General features: G+C 36.4%; 1 protein-coding gene across 24 annotated transcripts in view; it reads left to right on the top strand.

The window, feature by feature from the left end:
- Positions 1–23,948, top strand: part of LOC120418446 (heterogeneous nuclear ribonucleoprotein L) — a 354,926-nt gene that overhangs the window by 321,407 nt on the left and 9,571 nt on the right. For all 24 annotated transcript variants that reach the window (XM_039580857.2, XM_039580859.2, XM_039580858.2 and 21 more), the window contains 2 exons: positions 6,602–6,780; positions 11,211–11,303. In XM_039580857.2, coding sequence (XP_039436791.1) covers positions 6,602–6,780; positions 11,211–11,303 — 272 coding nt within the window. The remainder of the gene's footprint in view (positions 1–6,601; positions 6,781–11,210; positions 11,304–23,948) is intronic.

The raw sequence follows: 23,948 nt of genomic DNA, 5'->3' as shown, positions 1-23,948 counted from the left end.
CCTTTTCTGGAGTTAAGTTGTATAGCTCACAGCTGTATAACAAAGCTGACAGCAGCCTTCTTATTGACGTTTAGGCCAGCTTGTTTACTATGAAGCCTCGTGGAGAGATGTGGAAGCGCGCCTGGACCTGCCGTGGAGATAACAACAAATCGTCGAAGTCATCGGATCGAATCTTGGGAAAGACGAAGTTCATCAAAAAAGGAAAATCTAAAAGTTCGCCATGAAGTGGGTTTCACAAGAATCACAGTAAGAGAGCGCGAAAGTATTGTTTTTTTTTTCATGTAATTTCTATTTTTTTTTCTAAATAAATCGGGCAGAAACAAGCGTACCAAAATAGTCAGAGATATTATTCTTATTGGCTTCGTCGTTGATTGAAATTCTAATAAGAACTGTTTGTTTACATGTAAGTTGGGTAACGGTTAGACAACTGTTTTCAATCTATCTTTGCTTTTCAGTGTGCGCTTTGATTTGACAGCACAGCCGTTAACACGCCCCCTTTTTTTCGTTGAATCTCTTGTTAGCTAGCACAGTGTTGTCAAACACATTTGTACAACTTACTCTGATAACTTGCATCTTATTCTGGCAAGTTATACAACAGAAAAAAGTGCGCTTTTTCCAATGCACAGGAGTTGTAGAACAAGTTGTGGTAACGAGGCCGATCGGTTATACAACCAGTTAGGAAATACATTTATCTGACAAAGTGTGTTGCTTGGGAAAATTGCAGGGGTGAAAAAAGGTAGTACAAATTTGCAGAAATGCAAACTTTGTTTTGGCCTCGAACTGATGATCCGTCAAAAAAACGTTCTGCTGGGTTGAGGTGAGGAAGTACGAAAGTATGCGGTTAAAACACTACAGTCATTCCACATATTCGGAACAGTTTACGTTCCGGCCAATGTTAAAAAAAATCATAGAAACTCAATAGTTGAACCTAATTATTCGCTTTTACCTTCATTTGAAAGCTTTTTTTTTGCGATCTGTCGAATGCTGTATCCGACTGAAAATTTTACCATTTGTATCAAGTCGAAATCCACAAATTCGGAACATTTTTTGTTATAAATGTAAACAAACTTTGGTTTTCTCCAGGAGTGCATACTTGTAACAAAATATTGACCTCAAGCACTTGAACAATTGTGGAAGGTACAATAACCTCCACAACAAAATCCTGAAGGGTATGTGTACAATCGGTTGATAGAACTCTATCGTCGCGGCGAAATCGGTACTTTTTACCTGAAGTTTGATTTTAAACTGTCTCAAAACGTTCGGTCGCGATAGAACTCCAGTGCTGTGATCGTCTGATCGTGGAGGCCTGCAGCTGCACCACCAAATGGTGTATTTTTTCTCGAAAACAATTTGCGATTGGCCACGTTTTCTTTGCGAGCCCTTCAGAATTGTGCAAAGTGAAGATCGCCTATTCTATTCAACTGCGAACGCTGTTGACAGATGAATATAAACAGACCTGTGACACGCTCTTCCAGTCTGAACAAGTTGAGTACTCTCGCTCTCAAGAATAACATCAACAAACGTAGTCGAAGGGAAATCGACGAAATGGGTGATGACGTCTCTTCGCTTGGCGATCTGTGGGCCAAAATTCAAGGGTTGTTCGAGGATACCAACTCACGCATCGATTCCTGCAAGTCGGACCTGGAAATCCGTATCACCAGCGTGGAAGCTAAGTTGTTGGAGCTAAAAACTGACTGCAGTGTCAGCGTAAAACAAGTTTCCGAACGGCTCGACGAAACCCGCAATGATCTGTATGCTGTGTCAAATCAACTGGACCGCCTGGAACGTGCCCATGACCTGATCCTCAACGGTGTCCCATTCAGCCAGAACGAAGATCTGCAGGTGCTGTTTCGAATGATTGCTGCCAAACTTGCGTACAACCCCGCAAACACGCCTATTGTGAGCCTCTTGGAGACGAGCCTGGTTTCACCTGAACCGCGTTGGTGCCGCTGCTGATGAAGTCTGAAGGTGATGGTGTACTGATAATATTTTTTGTATTTTTAAACATTTCTTTGACCGTTAACATCGATTTGCTGATTTACTTTTGTACTGGGTGAACTGCGACGATTGTAGGAGTTTGATTTGGAATCTTATAGAATGTTAAGTAGATTTAAGTGTTGCCTCTCATCCCTAGGTATTAGTTTAAATGAATTGGGTCCTATAGTATGCTCTGTCTTGAAACTACCTCCACTTATTTTTGATTATGGATAATTCCCGAATTAGAAGTGTCTCTGCAAACATTCCCCGTATTGTTTTAAATGCTATGTTGAATCAAGATCATCTAAACATTTGTCACATTAACGTTCAAAGCATTTGTGCTAGGAATTTCTCAAAATTTTATGAACTTAAATCGGTCATATTAAACAGTAAACTCGATATTATATGTATGACTGAATCATGGCTGAGTGATAAGATTACTGATCAAATGATTGCAATTGAGGGTTATAAAATTATAAGAAATGATCGAAACAGACATGGTGGTGGCATTTGTGTTTACTATCGTGACACTTTGTCCTGTCGTATTGTAAATAAATCCATCTACGATGCTGATTATGGCCGACAAATTACAGAATTTCTTCTACTTGATTTTCGTCATGCTAATGAAAACTTTTTGCTTGCGGTATTAACTGTGCAGATATTTTAAAAAGCCATTTTGAAAATTTTAGCGTTAAATACAATTCTACGTATTTTATAGGTGATTTCAATACCAACCTATTATATAATTCATATCGTTTGCAACACCTTCGAGAAGTTGTATCTAATTTTTGTTATTCTTTCATCAACTCCGAGCCAACTTATTTCTACAGTTCAGGTTGTTCTTTACTTGATCTTTTTATCACTGATTCCCCTCACATGGTTCTTAAAAATGATCAGATCTCTTTACCTGGAGTTTCTCATCATGATATGATCATTTTTTCTTTAAATTACTCTTTATCTAAAACCTCTGACAGTACCGTACAATTTCGAAATTACGAAAGAATTAATTTTGCTGAACTCCAAAATGCGTTTTATGACTTTGCCTGGGGTGACTTTTATAGTATTGACAATCCTAATGTTCTTTTAGATTTTTTTATGAGAAACTTAACATATCTTCATGATCGGTTTGTTCCATTAAAGTCAATGCGTATAAAACATGAAAATTGTTGGTTCAATTCTGATATTGAAAGAGCCATGTTGAACAGAGATCTTGCCTATCGAACTTGGAAATCCTCTAAACTTGATAGTGATAAAGTGAATTATAAAATTCTTAGAAATCGTACCAATTTTTTGATAAGAAAAGCAAAATCAACTCATGATAGAAAGAAATTCAACACAAATCTTCCAAGCAAACAACTATGGAATAACGTTAAAAAACTAGGACTCAAAGATGATAATCGATGTAGTAATAGTATTGATATCTCTAGTGAGCAAATTAATGACTATTTCGTTTCTAATTTTACCATGGATGATTCAACGATACCCACTTTTGCAGCCTGTCCAAATGGTTTTACCTTCAAACCTTTTCTTGATTATGAAATTATTAATTCGGTTTTTTCAATAAAATCCAACGCTTTTGGCCTAGACGGTGTTCCGATCAAATTTATACAAATTATGCTTCCACTAATTTTACCGCTGATTAAACACCTCTTTCATAGCATCATTAAGACCTCTATCTATCCCCAGGGCTGGAAAACCGTTAAAGTGATACCTATTAAGAAAAAAGGTAATTCCTCTGCAATTGCTAACCTTCGACCAATTAGTATATTGAGTGCACTCTCAAAAGTTTTTGAGAAACTTATTAACACTCAAATTTCTTCATTCATCAACGATTTGAACCTACTGCATCCGTATCAATCTGGTTTTCGTAAAAATCATAGCACAGAAACAGCCTTGCTGAAAGTCCATGACGATATCGCTTTAACTTTAGATAAAAAAGGAATTGCAATTCTGTTATTAATAGACTTTGCTAAGGCGTTCGATCGGGTATCACATCGAAAACTTGTAAACAAACTTCGTTCTGATTTTCTCTTTTCTGAGTCAGCTGCAAAACTTATTGAATCTTACCTTATACATCGCAGTCAAGCTGTCTTTTGTAATGGGATATTATCAACTTTTCAAAATATTGGATCTGGTGTTCCTCAGGGTTCCATTTTAGGACCGTTACTATTTTCTCTTTTTATCAATAATTTACCCTTAGTTTTAGAACATTGCTCAATCCATTTGTTTGCTGATGATGTTCAGATTTATTTTTGTTCTGATTCCGTTTTTGATTTGTCTGTTATTAGAAATAAAATAAACATAGATCTCTTAAATATTTACAAGTGGTCTCAACACAACCTTTTGCCAATTAATCAGTCCAAAACTAAAGCAATAATTTTTAGCAAATTGCGATCTTCTATTGTTTGTCCTGCTTTACTTTTTGGAAACGAACAGGTCGAATTTGTAAATAGAGTTAACAATTTAGGTGTTATTTTTACATCTGATTTAGATTGGGATGCCCACATAAACAGTCAATGTGGTAAAATCTTTGGAGTGCTAAAACGCCTTAACTCAGTTACTAGACATTTTGACTCTGCCACGAAAAAAGGCTTTTTAAGACCTTAATATTTCCTCATTTCATTTATGGAGATTTTGTATATACTAATGCTTCGGCCGCAGCTATCAACAAACTTCGTATCGCACTTAATGCATGCATCAGATATGTCTACAATTTGTCTCGTTACTCCAGGGTTACCCACTTGCAAAAATCACTAATTGGTTGTCCTTTTGCCCAGTTCTATCGATTCAGATCATGTTGTACAATACAGAAAATAATATTCACTAAAAAACCTAATTATTTGTTATCTAAATTAAGACCTTTTCGACAAACGCGCACATTAAACTACTTGTTACCTCATTTTAATTCTTCTTATTATAGTCAGTCAATGTTTGCAAGAGGCATTGTCTTCTGGAATTCATTACCAGTATCTACCAAATCGTGTACCACTATTGTGAGTTTTAAGCAGAGTTTATTAGAAGAACTCAATCGTTTAGACTAATTAGTTAGGGAATGAGAGCAACACAAAATTAGCAAGAAGCTTAAACAAAAACCACCTCACTCAGTTTGAAACATTGTAACATTTTAAAAGACATGAAGTCTTACGTTACTTAATTGAATAAATAAATAAATAAATAAATAAATAAATAAATAAATAAATAAATAAATAAACTAAGGAACAGGCAATTTGGTGGAAATGTTTTGCTGCTCTTGATAAAATAGTCTAGAAACGCAGTAATTTGTTAAAAAAGAACTACATTTATAAGTGAAAGAGCAAGAGAATGGTCAAATCAAGGTCCTAAAAATAGTTAGGTCGAAAGAAAAGTTGCATGTTATTTCCTATAACATATATTATAACAAAACTGTTCCGAGTTTGTGGTTGTTCCGAATATGTAGGATGACTGTACTTCCTTCCTGTCATCTAGGTTTGGGCTGTCCGTTTTGATCTGTGAATTGGCAATCAGGGTCAGTTCTTTTACCAATTCCAAATTGGTAAACTTAGCTTAAATTTTAGCAGATCAAACCGAAAAATATGCTGTTTCACCAATTTTAAGCCAGATTATTTGAAATATCAAATTTAAGATGGATCTCCTTGTCATTTATAGAAATAACCATTTAAGCTGTTGAAATCGGTTGGTTCTTCTGCATTTCACGACTCCACACTGTTCCCCCTCTTCAAATGGACCACAAAACTGAACATCACCGCGCACTCCAAACAACAAGTGCTTTCGATGCTCACCTTTTAAACTTTTCCCCACGTCATTCACGCCATCAAGAAGCGACGAGTGTCCTCAACGTCTGGTTGTCTAACAGGGAACCGATTTGACATTTTCACCGCCCCGTCCCGTCCGGTGAAGAACAATTTACGGTATGGTACTAGTACGCGCACATTTCGTACGGTATGTTCACAACCAGCCCCGTGCTGATAAGTACCGATTAGAACGTCTGAACTCGGTTCTACAGGCTGATGCACACCTTTCACCATGTGGGAAACTGTTAAGGTGGAGTCAGTTAAAAAAATGGTTAAATTTTGACCAAAAAAATATTGAAATATGTTTAAATTTTTTTTAAAGAGAATTGATGTTGTCAGAGTTAAATTTTTTGGCAAATTTTTTACTGTCTAATTGTGCATTATGAGTTGTTCTCCTGCTCCAGAAAGTGATGGAGTCCCAAAGTGGGGAGAAGAAAGAGGAACTCCTTGTTAGATGTTTTCCGCGCGATGACGAAAAGTGCACTTGAAGTCTTGCTTTCTCACTTCCCGTTAGATCCTCGTTTCTTGTCCTTTTAGCAGCGCTCTAAAAGACAATCAACACCGCGCCACAGGGGAGAACCGTGTGATAAGCAGCTGTTGCTATACTAAGATGATGCTAGCTTTTTATCAAGCAAAGGTGCTGAAGATAACGCGATGCTAGCTCAAAGTTGGGAAAGCGCTTTTTAGTGGAGGTGCATGGTGTTTCAACTTACCTGTATTTTCTACAATAATGATCAGGAATTTTCACAAATTCAGCAAATTACAATTACAAACAGTCGTGTGTACAGCTCATTCTAAATCTCCCCTTTTTCCCTCCTTCTCTCCTTTTCCAGAACCAGCCCTGCTCGGCGCCGGCGGTGGCAACGGATTCGCCCCGAACTTTTCCCCGCCCGAGTTCCACCCGTCGGAGAACTGGAAGCCCACGCCGGCCGGAACGCACGTCGGCCTGATGAAGGACCCGCCGCTCACCCGGAACGGCCCGGCCAACTTTATCCAACCGGCACAGCAACAGGTCAGTACAGCTACCTACTTTCGGAAATTACACTTTCGGCGCGACCGCTAATCGCTGCGTATAAATTAGGCGCGCAAGATTTACGCACAATGGTGGCGCCGCCGCCGCCGCGAAATTGGGCGGAAAAGCCGCGCCAGGTTTCATCAAATCGTTTATCGTCGTCTCTCGGCAACAACAAACGGAATTTCCTACTGCTGAAAGCAATTTCAAGACGGTGTTTTGTTTGGTTGCGTTTCGGTTCACGTAAACTGTAATAAATTGGCAGGGCGTAGAAGCAATGAAAATTGAAAAGAGGGGGCGCTTGGTGCTTTTGCTCTTTCTTTTCCTTCGAGGGAACGTGATGAAGCGTTACATGCTATAACTGGCAAGGGATAGATTGAGCAGAGGTGGAATGCGCCGAAATGTAGACTATTTGTTGTCTCTTCTGCTGGATGATGGCGTTAGGTTTGTTGTGTGAACGGAACTGTGAAGAAATGCCTTTGTTTTTGGTGCTTTTAATGAAATATCGTGCGTCTCCATAAAAATGAGAGGAATTCAGGAATTTTCGGGATGTATTCTGTTTCTTTGTTTGATTGATGTTTGTTCTGCTACCCACGGCGTGACTGGAGCAAAATATTATAAACCGAGATACCCCATCGGAGATTTATACGTAGAAAGTTGTGTTTTATCGTCCTAAATCAGAATCTATAAATATGAAAGTATTCTATCGGTGAAAATCGCGTTTTTTTAATTTTAAGGTTTTTGAATTTTGGTACGGATTTTTAATTGATCTGGCCTTATAGGTGGATCGATCTCTAAAAAGTATTTTTATAACAAATTTATAGAGAAATCTCTTACCTTTATAACGCTTTTTAGAGGGTGTAAATAAGTTTTGACTGTCGAAAGATATTCCACTTTCCGTCTTCTAAGCGAACTTCGTTAGACCTTGAACCTCTAGGACCACTCACTCAAAAAACAGCCAAAATAAGGTTGTCTTTAAAGTAGAATAACTTTTGACAATCAAAACGGATTTAAAAACCCTAAAAAGCGATTTAAAGGTGAGAGATTTCTTTACAAATTTTGTTATAAAAATATTTTTCGAAGATCGATCAATCTATTAGGACGAATTAATTAAAAATTCGTACCAAAATGCAAGAACCTAAAAATTTCAAATAACGCAAATTGTACCGATGGATTATTTTCATATTTATAAGTTCTGATTTAAGCCGGTAAAACACAACTTTCTACGTAACGTCATGATTCGAAATTCGGACACTTAGTAGCATATAATTTTTGTTATAGGTGGCAAAAAATCATGTAATAAGTTGGAAATGTAGAAATATCATAAGAATGTAGTATAAACAGTCAGTTTCAAGAAAATGCATGCAAAATATGTATTTTCTAACAATTTTTGATCAGAATTTTAAAATTAATATGACATGCTGTGCTTCGAATCCCGGACACTGAGAAAGGCTGATTCGAAATCCGGACACTTTTGCTTCGAATTCCGGACACTCGATTTTACTTATGAATCGCACAAATTTGGACTGAAATGTAAGTGAATGGCAATCTTTAGGTCTCAAATAAGCTGTTAACATCAAAACAATCGATAGTTTATATAAAAATTTGCTAGAATTTAAGGAAATCGAAACCATAAATTTCTGCTTTGCCTTCCCGGTGCTTCGAACGCCTTTGAAATATTTCAAGTAAAATGTTTCACATTTTTTGTAAACTTATAATTTTATTGTATTTAATTGTTTTGGCATTAACTACAGCGTTCAAACAAACTTTAAATGAAAGTTGATGTTGGAATTCATCAAATAACACAGTTTTTACATTCATAATGCGAACTTATGCCCAAATAATTGATAAAACAAGATGAAGTGTCCGGGTTTCGAAGCGTCCGGGAATTCGAATCATGACGTTATAAATTTCCTATGGGGTACCTCGGTTTATAATATTATGTTCCAGCCACGCCGCGCTACCCTTACTAAGCAAAGGCTCTAGTCTGTGAAATTGCAGTCTTAAATGTTTCTTGGGACGCTTTTAGTGCAAATACATCAATTGGCATTGGTTTTCAAAATATCTAAGAATTGATGATTTTTTTTCTGAAATAAAACTTTATATGGTACTTTACACTGGAATGTTACGTTCCCAACATGCTAAATTTTGTAATCATCGCAGGAAAATGCATTTCAAATTGATTTCAGTTGATGAGACTTCTTTTTGTATTTAAATTTTGATGGCGTTTGAAAATAATTAAAAGTTTTCGATTGGGTCAATTTGCAAGGGGGGTTGGCAACATAAACTTTCAAAAATATTTGCATTAGCTTCAATAAAACTAAAATTGTGTACATGGATTTGTGGTGTTCGAATTCAATTTTTTTTTTTAATTTAGCAGCCATCTAACAAGTTTAGAACAGATCTTTACCGATCTTTAAACAATAACAGAAAATCGATTTTTGAAAATGAGGATTTGCTTTATCCTTTACTTTAAGCTTTTTACATGATCTTTTGGTTGATGTATTGACAGACTGCAAATTTAAAAGTTTTATTATTAAAAATAAGCTGGTGCTCCGCCTATAAATCTAGACTTTTTTTGATTAGGTCCTACAAACATATGCAACACAATAGCTTATTCGACCTCTTCAAAAAAAAACTCTAGAAATTTAAAATGTGACTTAAGCCATAACAAATATTTGTTCGAAAATTAAAATTTTTGAGGCACCTAAACTTGAATTTTCAATCCAAATTGTCAAAATGTTTAAACGAAGAGTATGACAAAATGCTTTATACATTATTACAGTTATGCTACCGTCAAAAAATTACAAAATATAATTGAATTATGAAAGTATATTTTTCCTGAAGTTTGTCTTTTTTCGATCTGTGGTTCATAAATTAAATTATTTGTAAATTGATTGAAAAAACATTAATTCTTCAAAAAATTCATTTAAATACGTTAAAAAATATGATTTAATTTTTCTAATCGATTCAACAACTTTTTTGAATAAAAAAAATTCTCCCGTTTTTTGCCTTCTGAATTTTCTGAAAAAATTTGAAATAAGATGTATTTATTTTATATTTTTTATTCTATAAAAAAATATGTTGTAACAACATATAGATCAAAGATTTAAGAAAAACAAGTTTATGAATTCTCGAACAATTTTCTAATTAAAGCAGTGGTATGACTGTAATCACACCTAAAGAATTTTGTGTTTCTCTCTGCTTTAATTTTTTGAGAATTACTGTAATCCTCTTTTATTTAATCGTAACAGAATTTATAATTATTTTTAAAGCAAGGAAGAGTTAATTTAGACTTAAGAATTTGTTCAAATAAAGCTGAACTCGCAATTCTTTAAAATTCAAAATTTGTATCAAATTTTGCAACAGAAACTCTCTGTTTCATTTTATTTTCAATTGAATTGGTTTTTTTTGTTGAATAATCGAGTTACAATAAATTCTTTAAAAATCCATTATAGAGTTTTGGAGATCCTTTCAGCTGTGTGTACCATAATCAATTTTGGAAAAATTGTTGCTATTAACTTTAACTCTTAGTTGTGAAATTTTTTACAAAATTTGCAGTTAATTTTATTTAAGATTGATTTCAATTATAATTATATTAAAAACAATCCAATTTTTTTTTCATCGGAAAAGTTATTTTTTTAAATTTAAGAATAAAATTTGATGTCCAAAGATTTAGCAGATTCACTTTTAGTTTAAATTCAATTTATAATTAAATCAAATTGAGATCAAAGACTTCAATTGAAGCGACACGAAATCAAACACCGTTCAACTTCAAAAGCAAAAAGCTAAAAATCACCATCAAAAAGACAGCAAAAATCGCAGAAGTACATTCCACTTCTCTCAACGGGTGTTGCACCGCTGATTTGCCCAACTTGAAAGTCGTCCACTTCTTCTCAAGTCTGCATATTTAGAATATTTCGATTGAAAAGCATCAAGAGCAGCCAAATGCAGTCTCCTCACGACAGCTTCTCGCCACGTTCAACCTCCTCCCCAATCAAGAAAGAAGTCACTTGAGCATGCTCCGAGTTATTTATTGTGATTATATTTTCAAACTGTTTGCCCTCGGTTGCATGTTGCAATATGGTTTTTGATTTGTTTCTGTCCACTCTCAGAACGATGACGATGAAGATTCGAATTTAATGGACTTGTCGTTGCTTTCATTTCCCTTCCCTCTTGCGAAAACGGATTGCTTCCGCCGCTCATCGATGAAATCGGTTGCAGGACACCTGACAAATATTTTATTTATTTTTTTGGTTTTTGCGGACTTTATGGCACCTGCTTCCGCGATATTTTTTCGCGAATTGTTCGTTTATCTTTTAATTGAATCACCGTCGTTAAAAAGTGTGAAATTTATTTTTACACGTGAATTTTGTGGTTTTTCCTCCTCACTAATAGTCGTTTTGTGTTGTTTTTTTTTTCTCTTTCAGGGCGCCGTGATGATGGTCTACGGCCTCGACAGCAGCACAGCCAACACCGATAAGCTGTTCAATCTGTTCTGTCTGTACGGAAACGTTGTCAGGGTAAGTACCATGGGGAAGGGGTTTTATCAAGAAGAAAAAAAAGATAAAGATAAAAAAAGAGGAAAGGGTGGGAAAATTGCTCAAAAAATTACCCCTCTTTTTTTTATTTAAAATTAATTACGGTTGACGAAAATATCGGCCTGCCAGAATGACCATCACGTCAACCACACACACCATCCCGGGGACAAGAAGGCACTTGCGAAGGCTAATTAGTGCAATTTTTATTGTCGCTGTCAGTTGGCGTGCTCCCCTTTTGTTTTGAAGGGGAGGTCGTAATTTATGGTGGATTGTGTTGTGTTGTCAGGTTTCATGACTTTAAGATGATACTTGATTTTTTTCAAATATTTCGCAATCTTAAATAATAACAGATTTTTTTTGGAATAATTCAAAGCGTTAAAAAGTTAACCAAAATCAGCTTTATCCAACCTGTCCTAGTTTCAGATTCCACACTTCAAAAACTCAATTTATTCTAAATTGACCAGCTTACCGCAAATTGAGTTCAAAATTGGCACGATAGGCACCAGAAAACAGTGAAAATCCATTTAGCACTTTCCTTCGCCGCGATTCAATTTAGCCGATTTCATTTTTAAAAACCCACGGTTGATTCTTTCCTGTGTCCTCTTCTTCAAAGGCAAGGTGGTGGTGGTCACCATTTCCACCGCCATCTCCGGACCAGCAAAGAATGCAATTTATGGGTTGGAAAATAGCTTCATATCCTGACCAACCAAACGACGACGATGAGAGGTCCTTTGAACAATGGATCGTCGTCGTCGTCACGGCCAAACGAAATTGCATTGTGTGTCAGAGAGTTGCGAAATTGCACCGCACGCCACATCATCTATCGCCCGTAAGATCCAACCGACCATCTTGAACCATTTTCGAGGGTGGCAAGCCAAGATGGCACGGGGGGAATAAATTTTTCACACCATCAGAGCTTATCTACTTTCCACATGCCTCATTTCCCACCATGATTTATCTCTGCCCTCTTGATGTTTGTTTTTTTCCTCCTCCTCGTACGAAGCAACGACTGGCAACACTGCCATTGCTGCTGTAATTTTCACCCAAGCCACATCAGAGTTTAGTGAACGGGTATTGCATTGCCGAGTGGACATTCTTTGGCGTCGTCCAACGGAACGTTTAGCGGGTTAAACGGAATTCTAGACAGCGATCCCAACGCAGCTGCGAGTGTCACCAGACTCTCAAGTGACTGACTGGCTACTAGCGGAGAAGGCATTCCTGGCGGTGTTGCGCTCGCTCGAACGTGATGAGTTGAAAATGAACCCACTTTCAAGTTGAAATGTGATCTAGATCGGCTGAAGATGTTTGTTTTATTTTTTCTTATGTATATTTTTTTTCTTAATTTTTGATCGTTAGGTCAGAGAAACACACATTTGTTACAAATTTTAAATCAAATTTCTTCAACTTTAAGCTGAAAGAGAATGAAAATGATTGTTTAGTTGAGTTATGGTTTTATGAATTGACCCAAGACATCTCAACATACCAAAAAGTAGTCTATCATACTTTCTGAACCTATAGATCATACGGATCTGGAGTCAAAATCCTCTTGCTTGTTACGGTGGTTAAGTTAAAACTCCAGAGATTTTTTGGATATTCTAGGCTTCTTTAGAGTTCACGCAGAAAACCCAAAAATATTATTTGCATTAAAAATTAATGTAAACATTTTTTTAAGTTTTTCATTAAGATCTCAATTATTTTTCAGCTCATCAAAATGTTAATGGTGGACCCTCCAGTGCTGGTTGATGTTACGTGCATTTTGCTAGAAGTACAAAAAAATCTTCTTAGAGAGATTAAGTGGAGGCGCTGGGTCTCTCAGAATAAAAGTATGGAAAAGCTTGGTTCTTTAGAATATTTTTGAATTTATGCAGATAACTTTTTAAGGATGCACATTAGGGTGGTCCAAATCCGGGCTTACTCTGGGCTACCCCCAGAAATCAAAAGTTGATCCATCACCAGGCTTAATTCCAAATTAAAGGCAGGAGAAATATGAAAAAAAATCTGTCAATTCGAGCGTATTCAGGGACCTGAAGGCGAACTTTACGAGAAATCACCCGAGAAAAATTTACTTCCAAAATGTAGATTTATTTTTGAGGATTCGATTATCCGAAGTGTTTTTTTTTATTTTTATTTTTTGTGCTGACTTCAGATAATCGAGTCTGGACCGTACCATGATTATTTGATTATTTTCAATAAGAAACTGAAATAAAAAAAAATCAGAAAAATAAAATGATACTGTATAAATATTTTTCAACTGCTTTCTGAAGTTTATTGTTTAATGTTTGTATTGACTAAATGAAAATTCCATTATCCTCTCAGCTTTAATTACCTTTTTTTCAAAATTTATCATGATTTGATGAGAAATATATCAATGATTTCATATTTCGAAACTTAAAATTTAAAATGTGTATCACTTTTGAGTAAAATTGAATTTACAGTGCTTGAATCAACGGATAACGAGTTAAAAACGAAAAAAAACACATTTAAAAGTTTAAAAAATTTAAAGAAATATTATTTTCCCCTAAATCGTATTGAAAAAAATTAGGGGCATCAAGAATTAAACCTTTTTGATTGTTTTTTAAATCTAATTTTAGTAGTGTAGTCGAAATATAGATTATTAAACAAAAACATATTTTTGTAAATGAGACAAAGAAATGTATGCTATTTAGTACAGTCCAGACTCGATTATCCGATGGCCTTGGCAAAATTTCACTTCGGATAATCGATTTTTTTTTTCGTTGTCTTAATTTGGATTTTTGAGCTTCAGTATGACCCTTAAACTACTCTTAAGTGATTTAGAATTTTTAAATCGGAAATGGCGGCCAAAATGGCAATGATGAAATATTGAAAAAAAAAATGCATTTTTTTTATTTTATAGGCAATCAACTAATCAAAGTTGATTAAAATAGGGTCTCAGAACTCGAATTTGATGTTTAAAGTAAGAAAAAAAAAATACAAAAAACAAAGTGACTGGAAAATAGTGAAAAATAGCACTATATGCTAATGGTTGTAGAAAAGACCTAATAACAACAACAACTAATAACAAATAAGACCATTGCAAATTTTATTTTAATTTTTGTCCCTCTTTTTAAAAATTCCTTAAAATGTCAATGGGCAAAAAATAATGGTAACTGAAAATTTAAATTTTTATCGAAAATACTTGTACAATTCAATTCAATTAGTTTTTATTAGTAAATAATCAATTCACAATTTCGTAATTCTTATAACCTAATAGAGTTTTGGAGTTCCTTTCAACTATGATTTGAACTATAATTCATTTTGATGTAATTGGATATTCTAACAATGGATTTGGCAAGAGAAGGAAAAATTAAAAAAAAAACCTTCTAGATTTACTAAGGAAAAGGATAGAAATAGAAAAGCTTAAAACTAAATCACAGTATGTTTTGTCCATTGACGTCGAAAACTTTGCTACGCAAGGCAGCGTATCCATTGTAGATGTACTTCATCATCAGCTCACTGAGAGCTTGGAATTGTTCTGCCTTGTTCCGGCAGGCACGGAAGTGCGTGAGCATCTCTCCAGCAAGAGCGAAAAACTCGGGAAGCGTGAAGAGGTCATCTCCGGTGACGTCTGCTTGTCCCGGTGAAGTACCACTCCCAGAAGCGGCTACTCTAGCGTACGAACCTCCCCAACCGGGAGGGAACGCTGGGTTGGTCGATGGAACCGCTCCGCCGCCAGCTGCTGCAGCGTTCGAGCTCGATGTCTTTGGAGGTTGGCGGGACGCTGGCGCTTTCTTCTTCTTGTCCTGCTCCTCGAGGTACTTTTTCCGCGCGGCACAGCCACGGAAATTCGCCGTGTGGTTTCCACCACAGTTCGCACACTTGACGCGCGCTTTGTGCTGCTGGGCGTTTTCCCCCAGCTGGTCTTTCCGCGGAAGATTGCACCTTTCGGTGAAGTGGGTCTCACCGCACTTTACGCACCGGGGTGGAAGGTTGCAATTTCTGGATCCGTGTCCGAATTTCTGACAGCGGTGGCATTGAGCTGCGTCGGCCGGATTCTTCGTATAGAATCGCCACGTCACAAAGAAGCCGTCCAGTGCTTTGATCCGCCGTAGGTCCTGGATTTTGACGGACCCGCGATCGAAGTACAGGAGGTACAAGGTGTACGTACCTGTCACCGTAGTCGATTTTGAGAGCACCTTTATCTCTCGAGGCTTTACCTTGACGCCCGTCAGGTGTTCTTCCAGGTCGGAGATCGGGCGGTCCGGATATCCCTGAAGGACGATCTTCACTGGGACCTTCTCTGCAGGATCAAATGTGAAGAATTTGAAGTTTCGCAACTTCAACTTCTTCACCACCAAGTCGAAATGCAGCTTCTTGTGGGTAATCACTTGCACAGAAGTTTTGCTGATTTTGAGACAATATTGGAGTCCCTCAAGCAACTCGTCAACATCGTCAGCCAACGTATCCAAAACAAAAATTGGAGGTGGACGTCGTTCCTTCGGAGAGTTACACTTTTTCTGCTTTCCTTGCTTGCGCGCAAGTTCATCATCATCATCGTCGTCGCCAGTACTGCTGCTGTCACTGGCGGTGTTGTTTTCTTCTCCACTCAGCATCTCAAATTCGTTGCTGGTGGGAACGTTGGAAGTGGTTGTTGTCGTAGTGCTGGTGGACTGCTGCTGCTGCTGCTGCTGGCCGGAAGTGCTTCCGGATGCCCGGGTCGATTGTCTCGTCCGTACTGGGGACTCACGTGGACGGTATGACACGTGTAAAAACGATGGATCGGTGACGTCACTGGGCACGCTCCCGTGCGCGATGGCGGTCGATGCGGCGTTGGTGTGTTTACCTTTCTGCACTCTGCCGGTAGATGAGCTTCGCGGGTTTTTCGAGGCCGCACTCGAACTGCCACGGCCACGGCCGGCCCTTGGCATTCTGGAGCAGCAAACTCGCGGGTAAACACGGTTAATTACGGCGAAAAAATCGAAAAGTTTGAGGAGCTCCGAACAGTTGACTGTTGCTGGCTGGTGTTGCCAGTCCCGATGAATACTTGTACAATTGATACATTATTCTGTAATTATTTTTTAGTTTTATTTTTTAATCAAATAGGGTATTTTCAACTTTTTACTGATTTGGAAGTTGGGACCATAATATTTTAGGAAAATAATTATTTCCACAATGTTTTATTTATTTTGCATTTTTTTTATAAAAGCACAAGCCTTACCCGACAAACTTCGTTCTGCCTTTTTTTCGTTTGTTGACGTATTTTGCTTGTTTGCTTATTCAGCCTCCTGTGATCAAAATAAGATTTTACGTAACTTTCTCCATACAATTTGCCGATGCTCCGGAATCGGTTCCAGAATGGCCAAAGTTGTAACTTTTTGGCGTAAGAACCTTCCTTGAACTTATACGAACCCAACGCAACAAAGAGCACCTCGATCCGACATTCCGTGTTGAATTGATTCGCGTTCGAACAAAACCATCGAATTTTTTTATATATATACAAGTTCTTCCCGGCAAACTTCGTCCTGCCCTTTTTTAGTTTCCTGACGTTTTTTGCTTGTTTGCTAATTCAGCCTCCTGTGATCGAAATTTGATTTTACGCGGCTTTTCCCATACAATCTGCAGATTTTCCGGAATCGGTTCCAGAGTGGCCAAAGTTGTTAATTTTTGGCGTAAGAACCTTCCTTGGACTTATACGAACCCAACGCAACAAAGAGCACCTCCATCCGACATTCCGTGTTGAATTGATTCGCGTTCGAACAAAACCGTCGAAATTTTTTATATATATAGATATAGATTATGGCAAACATGTTTAAAGCATTTTGTGATACTTTTTGCTTCCAAAATTTGAAAGTTAGACTTGAAATTTGGTTTTTTTAGTGTCAATGGTTAAGCCGTTGCAAATATTTTTTGAAGTTTATGTCCCTCGACTCTGGTCGGGGTCGAGGGGGGTTGGGGCAAAAAAATAAAAAAAATATAAGAATTGAAATTTCAAGCCATGATCTCAATATTTGAATGAAAAAAGTGTTTTAAAATGTATTATACACCTGCCTAGTTGTTTTGCAATCATAAGTGTTAAACATATGCAAGTATTGAAGAGATTTTTTTTTTTCGCCGAAAAAAAACTTTTTGCGGTGCTGTACATTGGATTTTCACAAAAATTGAAAATATTTTTGATCGATCCCAGACATGTTAAATATGATTTTGAATGCAGGAAAATGCATTTCTAATTGTTTTCAGTTGGTTAGACTTCTATTTCCTTTGAAATTTTGAAGTTTTTTGAAAAAATATTTTTTTGCCCCCTGATTTTTCGGACCGATTTTGAAGGGGGGGGGGGGGGGGGGTGACATAAACTTTGAAAAATATCTGCAACGGCCCTGATAAAATTTTATAAGTATCAGAAACAATATGAAAATTCCATATAAAAAGGCCTATTACCATCAGAAAATAATAAAAACTGAAATATAAAAACTGAAATAATAAAAACTGAAATATATAAAACATGATATAGGGAAAAAAAACTCTTGTAAAAAAAATTTCGTCATTACAAAAGATGATCATTTTATATTAAATATACAAATGAATTGAAGTAAGAAAAATTGGTAAACACTTTTTATTTTTAAAAATTGGGATTTTTATACGAAATCTTATAAGAAATTCAAAGCCATAAAATTTTCTCAGATAGAAGCCATAACATAGTAACTCAGATAGTAATATTTTGCCAACCTAGTAAAGGGTTTAAAAGACTGAATCCTTCTGATTGCTGTTATCTTATTTTTCCACAGTATCAGCAAAGGTTAACCATGCTTCTGAACACAACAAAACATTAAATTTAACGCCACACACGTTTGCATGCTTCCACTTGAAGTACCCATAAAATTTGCTGCTTTGTTGGTTTTCATGTTTGCCTTGTCACCCTCAGTAGCGAAAAAAAAAACGAGCACACTCTACAAACCATTTTCATGTGCCCCATTTGTCTCAAACCTCCAGTGGGGCCATCCTAACCTCAATAATGGAAATGCGTACCAGAATGACAGAAGAAAAAGAGCAACGCCACAAATCCGCTTATCACGTCCTCAACAGAGGGAGTGGATGCTTTTGCAATACAGTAGCGGGGGAAAAATGTAACACTTTTTCGCATCAATAACAATCACTCCACACGGGAGTGTAGAGCAACCAGACTGACCGCCATCACCACTGACTGTCACCATTATCGGCAGCTCCTTCTGCGGAGTTGTCCTTAATCCTCAAACGATTCGCATAAATAGATGGCCGGGAAAAAACGAGCAGTTGCGAATCATAAAATCACCCACTTTATTACAATTGGTTTACATTTTAGGTTGCCCCCCAGGTTGATGCGCGTTGGCGGAAATTGCTTTCAAATATTAATACCCTAATATTAAAGTTTAGGGGGTGAAATGCTCTCTACTCTACTCTTTATGTTGTTTGTCTCAGTTGGTCAAGTTTCTTTTTTCAGTCCGTTTAGACAAAGTTGGTCTAAACGCCCCAAAGTATGCAAATAAAAAGCGTTTTCACTCCTCCACCATCGTTCCAATCGATTGCGTCCTAACAACAATGTATCGATCAAAACAAGCTTAACCCGACCCTTCCACCTCCCCCTTCCCCTCCTTTTCCCAGGGACGGAGCCATTGATTTAAACGAAACCATCACCCGGTTGACCAACGAATACTGGTCATTCCCCCCACCACACCCCGCTTCAACAGCAAACAGGACGGAGGTTAGGTTTATGGCCAAGGGTTCATTACGGTTCAGTTTGTTCGCATAATGGGATGCTACTCCGAAGGGACTGACACGTGATGGAATTTTTGGCTGGACCAAGATTTAACCTTTTCTGTGTGTTTTTCTAGCTTTTTTTTTTTGCTGGAAGTTTGAGCTATGCACGTTTAACCGTGGATTATTTGCGGGGCGAGCGAGAAAATCTTCGATCAATTTCCCCCCGGGACCGGGTTCGTGGGTTAGGTTCAGCGCTGCTTTGTGGTGCGAAGTAAATTGAATTCCTCGCTGGAGGGAGAAGCTGGGGAAAAAGTTTTATGATTTTTTTTTCTTTCTGGATACTTGCATGAAATAAATACCTTTCACGTTCATTGATAAGCATAAAAGAGAGTGTGCTAGCAATCACATTAACCTTATACTTGTATTTTCATTTAACCTTTGTGTTTTCTGCACAGAAAAAAAAGTTGAATTTTGGAATGTTGAAAATTTGGTAGGTTGAATATTACCTCTTTTTTTGTGTAATATTACTTAAAAAATGTGTAAAAATGCGAACCTGATGAATATTCATCAAAAACTGATGAAAATTCATCATTTTCAGGGATAAAATTAATCATTTATTTTGCCACAAAATCTGTCACCATTTCCTGATGAATATTACCATCATTTTTTTTTTCTGTGTGTGTAACGTGAAATCGATTGAAAAGTCTGTGGAAAACTAAACAAATTTATTTTATTTTTTATTACCAAATCGTGACTAATAGTCGAAAGCCATGTTTATACAACATCATACAAGTATAAGAATTATTTTTGGTTTTATCATGTTTAAGAAAATCTGAACTTTGTTATACAGTCCAGACTTGATAATCTGAAACCTCGACTATCTCCAAAAACATCTTTCTTAAACAAACAGTTCTTTGAAAGTATGGTTAAATATAACTCAGCACAACCTGATATTTGAAACACTTTATTTGGTTTTTGAAGTTACAGTCCAGACTCGGTTAACCGAAGTCCTCGCAAAAATGTTGCTTCGGATATTCGAAGTACGAAAAAAAAGTGTTTAGTCGTTGTCTTTTGTAGATTATTGAGCTCAAATATAACCTAAAAATGCTCTAAAAGTAAAACAGAGCGGATTCACTAATTCGAATGGAAATGCATTCGAATGAGCGAATCCAAATTTGCTAATTGGAACGACTGACAGCTGTCAAAAGCTACGAAAATAGATATTGGGTAATGAAACAGGTAAAAAAAAACCTTCAAATTTGACTAAATTTGAGCCACTGAATTCGAATTTGAATTTAGAATTAAGAAAATTACAAAACAAAGATAAACATATTTTTGCTTGTTTCGATTATTACGTCTCTATGGAGAGCTTCGGATAATAGAGCCTAGACTACCTATCTGCTGGCAATTTTTGTTTTATAGAGTTGAATTTAAATTTATGTTAGGCTCTTAATATGTGAACTTTTTGTCAGCTATCACCAATGTACCCCTGAAAAATGGAGAAATATGATAAAATCTAAAAAAAATATTCATAAAATGTATTCCTGAATTCTGTTGTAAATATATAAGAACAACATTTTTTTTTAAATTTTAAAGTCTAGTGATCTAACTTTGCCAAAATTAAAAAAAAACGTATTTTGGACCAACTTTGGTCTCGTTTTTGACCGTCATCCAGGCTTCACTGAACACCAAGATCTGGTGCGCCGTGGTGCAAGTTTCGTGTCACTCTAGAAACCAAACCGAGCTGTTTATTGTCACACCATAGCAACTGTACCGAAAGCACCTTGGTACACCACCGGTGCACCCAAACTGTATACCAAGGATGCAACTCAACATATGGTTGATCCAAGTAAACCGGAGGCGACATTGTTTTGATTGAGGTTTGTCAGCCATCATTCACAACTTCGGGATGGCCTGGCGGTTGTTGTCTCCGTCTTTTAACCACGAGGTTCCTGGTTCAATCCTGAGTACAAATATTTTTGAGGTTTTTTTTTCAATATTTGCTGTCAAAATTACTGATTATATACATTTTTAAGTATCTTCTTCGAAACTGCGACGCTTTAGTCAAAGAGTTAGAAAATTGAATGAATTTTTGTAGTGGAATAGAGAAAACGTTCCATATTATGCAGGCAGGTTTAAGTGAAAATGCCTATTTCAGGATTATATGCACGAGAAGTTAAAGTTTATATTTCATGACACTACGAAATTATATTCATAAAGAATTATTCTAAACAAATAAAAATCATTTAAAAAATAAAATAATAAATGTCGAGATTCGAACCAAGAACCTTTAACTTAATATTGCACTGCCTTTGACAACCACACCATTAAGAACTGTTGAGTTCGGTTGGCTTGCTAGGCATCAAGAGTTCCAAACTTCTCCCGTGTGGTAGGCGCAGAAACCATGTCAGTTTTGTGTACCCGATCTACACCGCCGTCACACCAAACTTCGGTTTCGGTGCACCGATCAAGCTACCGAGCTCTGTCGGGTTTGGGTCGTGACGAGAAATGGTGCGCATAGAAAAACCGGTATCATAGCAAACCGTTGTCGCACCCGTCAAAAGGTAAGTCTGCCATCATCAGTATTTTTTCTGGGTACAAAGCTTCATTTTTCTATTCCCTTCAACGCAATTTGTTGCAAATCAAAATAAAATGGCTTAATTTTATAGCCAAACTAAAATGAAAAGCAAACAAAAAAAACAAAATATTTGAAGATCAAAGATTGACCCTAAAAACTTTACAAAAAAAAAACAATGCAATATTTTGGCTTATAAAAAGACAAACAAAAGAAATAAAAATCATTTTATGAGAAATGAGAAATGTAACTTTCAACAAAAGTTGCTTATTGATGATAAATGATAAAAAATTCAAACGAATAGGATTTACTTACCCAGAAAGTATTTTCAGCTGGTTTGTGAAATTATTAAGAGGTTACATACCATTCACCAAAATTGGCAAAATTTGGTACGAGCTCAAACATTTTTTTATACTTTTTAACTATCAATAAAATAAGTTTGTGAACATTTGGTAATATTATTGCCGAGATATAGCTATTAGAAGTTAGCAGTTTCAAAAAAACGAGTGCCACGATTCTCAGCACTGCTTTGACCAAATCGGCTAAAAATTTTGTGAAGACTCGTTAAACCGGTTCCGTGCATAATTTCTATAGTTAATTTTTAAAAATGATAGAATGCTATTTTTTATATTTAAAAGCTTCAGTTCTTGGTTTTGTATTTAAAAAAATATCAAAAACAAGCTCCGTCATGCACAAGGGATATGTCTTGAGAGTCTTCATCCCAAATTTCAAGAAATTTGGTCCATCCAATTTCGAGATGTCGTGACATCCGTTTGACAGTTCGCTTAGCGCATGACAAAATTCCAGGGTTGATTCGTCTGTTTATCACTTAAGTCATGAAATAGCTTTACAAAACTTTCAGGAGTGATTGGAAATCATCTTTTTTTTTCTATAATATGAAATTTTGAATTTTTTTTCATGTATAATCCCTTTAAGAGCAATTTGAACAAATACTTGAAAATTATCAAAAGTTTTTGGGGCAGCAAATTTCAGTTTTTATGCATGATTTTCAAAATGTTAAAACGAAAGCAGAAGCAGAATAACGATTATCCTATTACAGCAATTCCCCACGAAAACAGCATGATTCGAAAAAAAAGTTTTTCGATCGGGCTCAAAATTTTTCGGGGGGTTCCTTGGCCGAAATAATTAGACCCGTATATTTTTGTTTGGCCATAAGGGTGACCTACGCCGTGTTAGGGTGGTCCAAAAAATGGCATTTTTCGTCATTTTTCGCAAAAACCACTTTTTTTTAAAAATCATATCTCCGCGCCATTTCATCCGATTTTAGCTGTCCTAGACGCAAAAGAAAGGTGATAAGTTTGGCTTTTTGGAAAAAATAGTAAGAAGTTTCAAAAATCTAGCTTAACATTTGAAAAGGTCGTATGAAAACTTAAAATGCTGTTTTGAAGGTCGCGGGACCAAAGGGCCTATGTCTGAAAATATTTTTATCGGATTCCTCGGAAAATTTCACATAACATATCAAAAAATTGTGAAGTGATATTTTCAATACTCTGAGATACGATTTTTTGAAAATAAAAACTGGGTTTTTCGACCTGCCACGCGCAAAAATGGGAAAATGAAGGAAACGGGAAAAAATCGACATTTTTAACTAAAACTGCGATAACTTCAAAATTTCAGCGATGACCTATACATGTTAGGGTACCAAAAGTTGCGTATTTCAATTACGAATTTTTTTTGACAAGTTCTCAGCAAGGATTTTCTTCAAATTGTTCTAGATGGTTTTATTAGAAAAGTTCTTTAAAATATTTGAAAATTAATTTAAAAAGATTTTATTATATAAAAGGCAGCATCTGACTTGAAAGATGCTGCCCGTCACTCTCGTCTAGTGCTGTCATTTGCCACTGGCTATAGAGCGGTGAACTGTTTTAGAGTTTGAACTACCTATAATTTAGTTTTGCCTTCTGAAATTTGGCACAGTGTGTGTTATTTAGTTTAGTTTTTAGTTTAGAAAAAATGTTCTTTACAATTTTGTAAGTATATTTTTTTTCTAAAATTTCTGATTGAAGCTATATTAATAAAAAAATATGTTTAGTTTTACAAACAGTAAAACCAAATTAACCAACTATCCACCTTATCAACCTGGCGGAAGAATTGCACCCATTGGAGAAGGAGACGAATTGCGACGTCAATCGTCACCACACGGTCGAGTTGTGTTTCTGCGTCAGAAGTGAAATTAAATCATCGAATGTCAGCTTGGCCGCGCACCGCACATCTCGATTAAACGTTTTGAATTATGCCACGCTAATTAAAGTGATTGATAAGTGGGGGTCCACGTGCGCCGCGTGCACAGATGCATGTTAATAATGTCATTTTTATCTGGTTAAGGATGCCAAATCGTCCAT

Source organism: Culex pipiens, chromosome 2, assembly GCF_016801865.2.
Source record: "Culex pipiens pallens isolate TS chromosome 2, TS_CPP_V2, whole genome shotgun sequence".
NCBI classification, from domain to species: Eukaryota; Metazoa; Arthropoda; class Insecta; order Diptera; family Culicidae; genus Culex; species Culex pipiens.
This window is presented reverse-complemented; position numbering and strand designations above follow the sequence as displayed.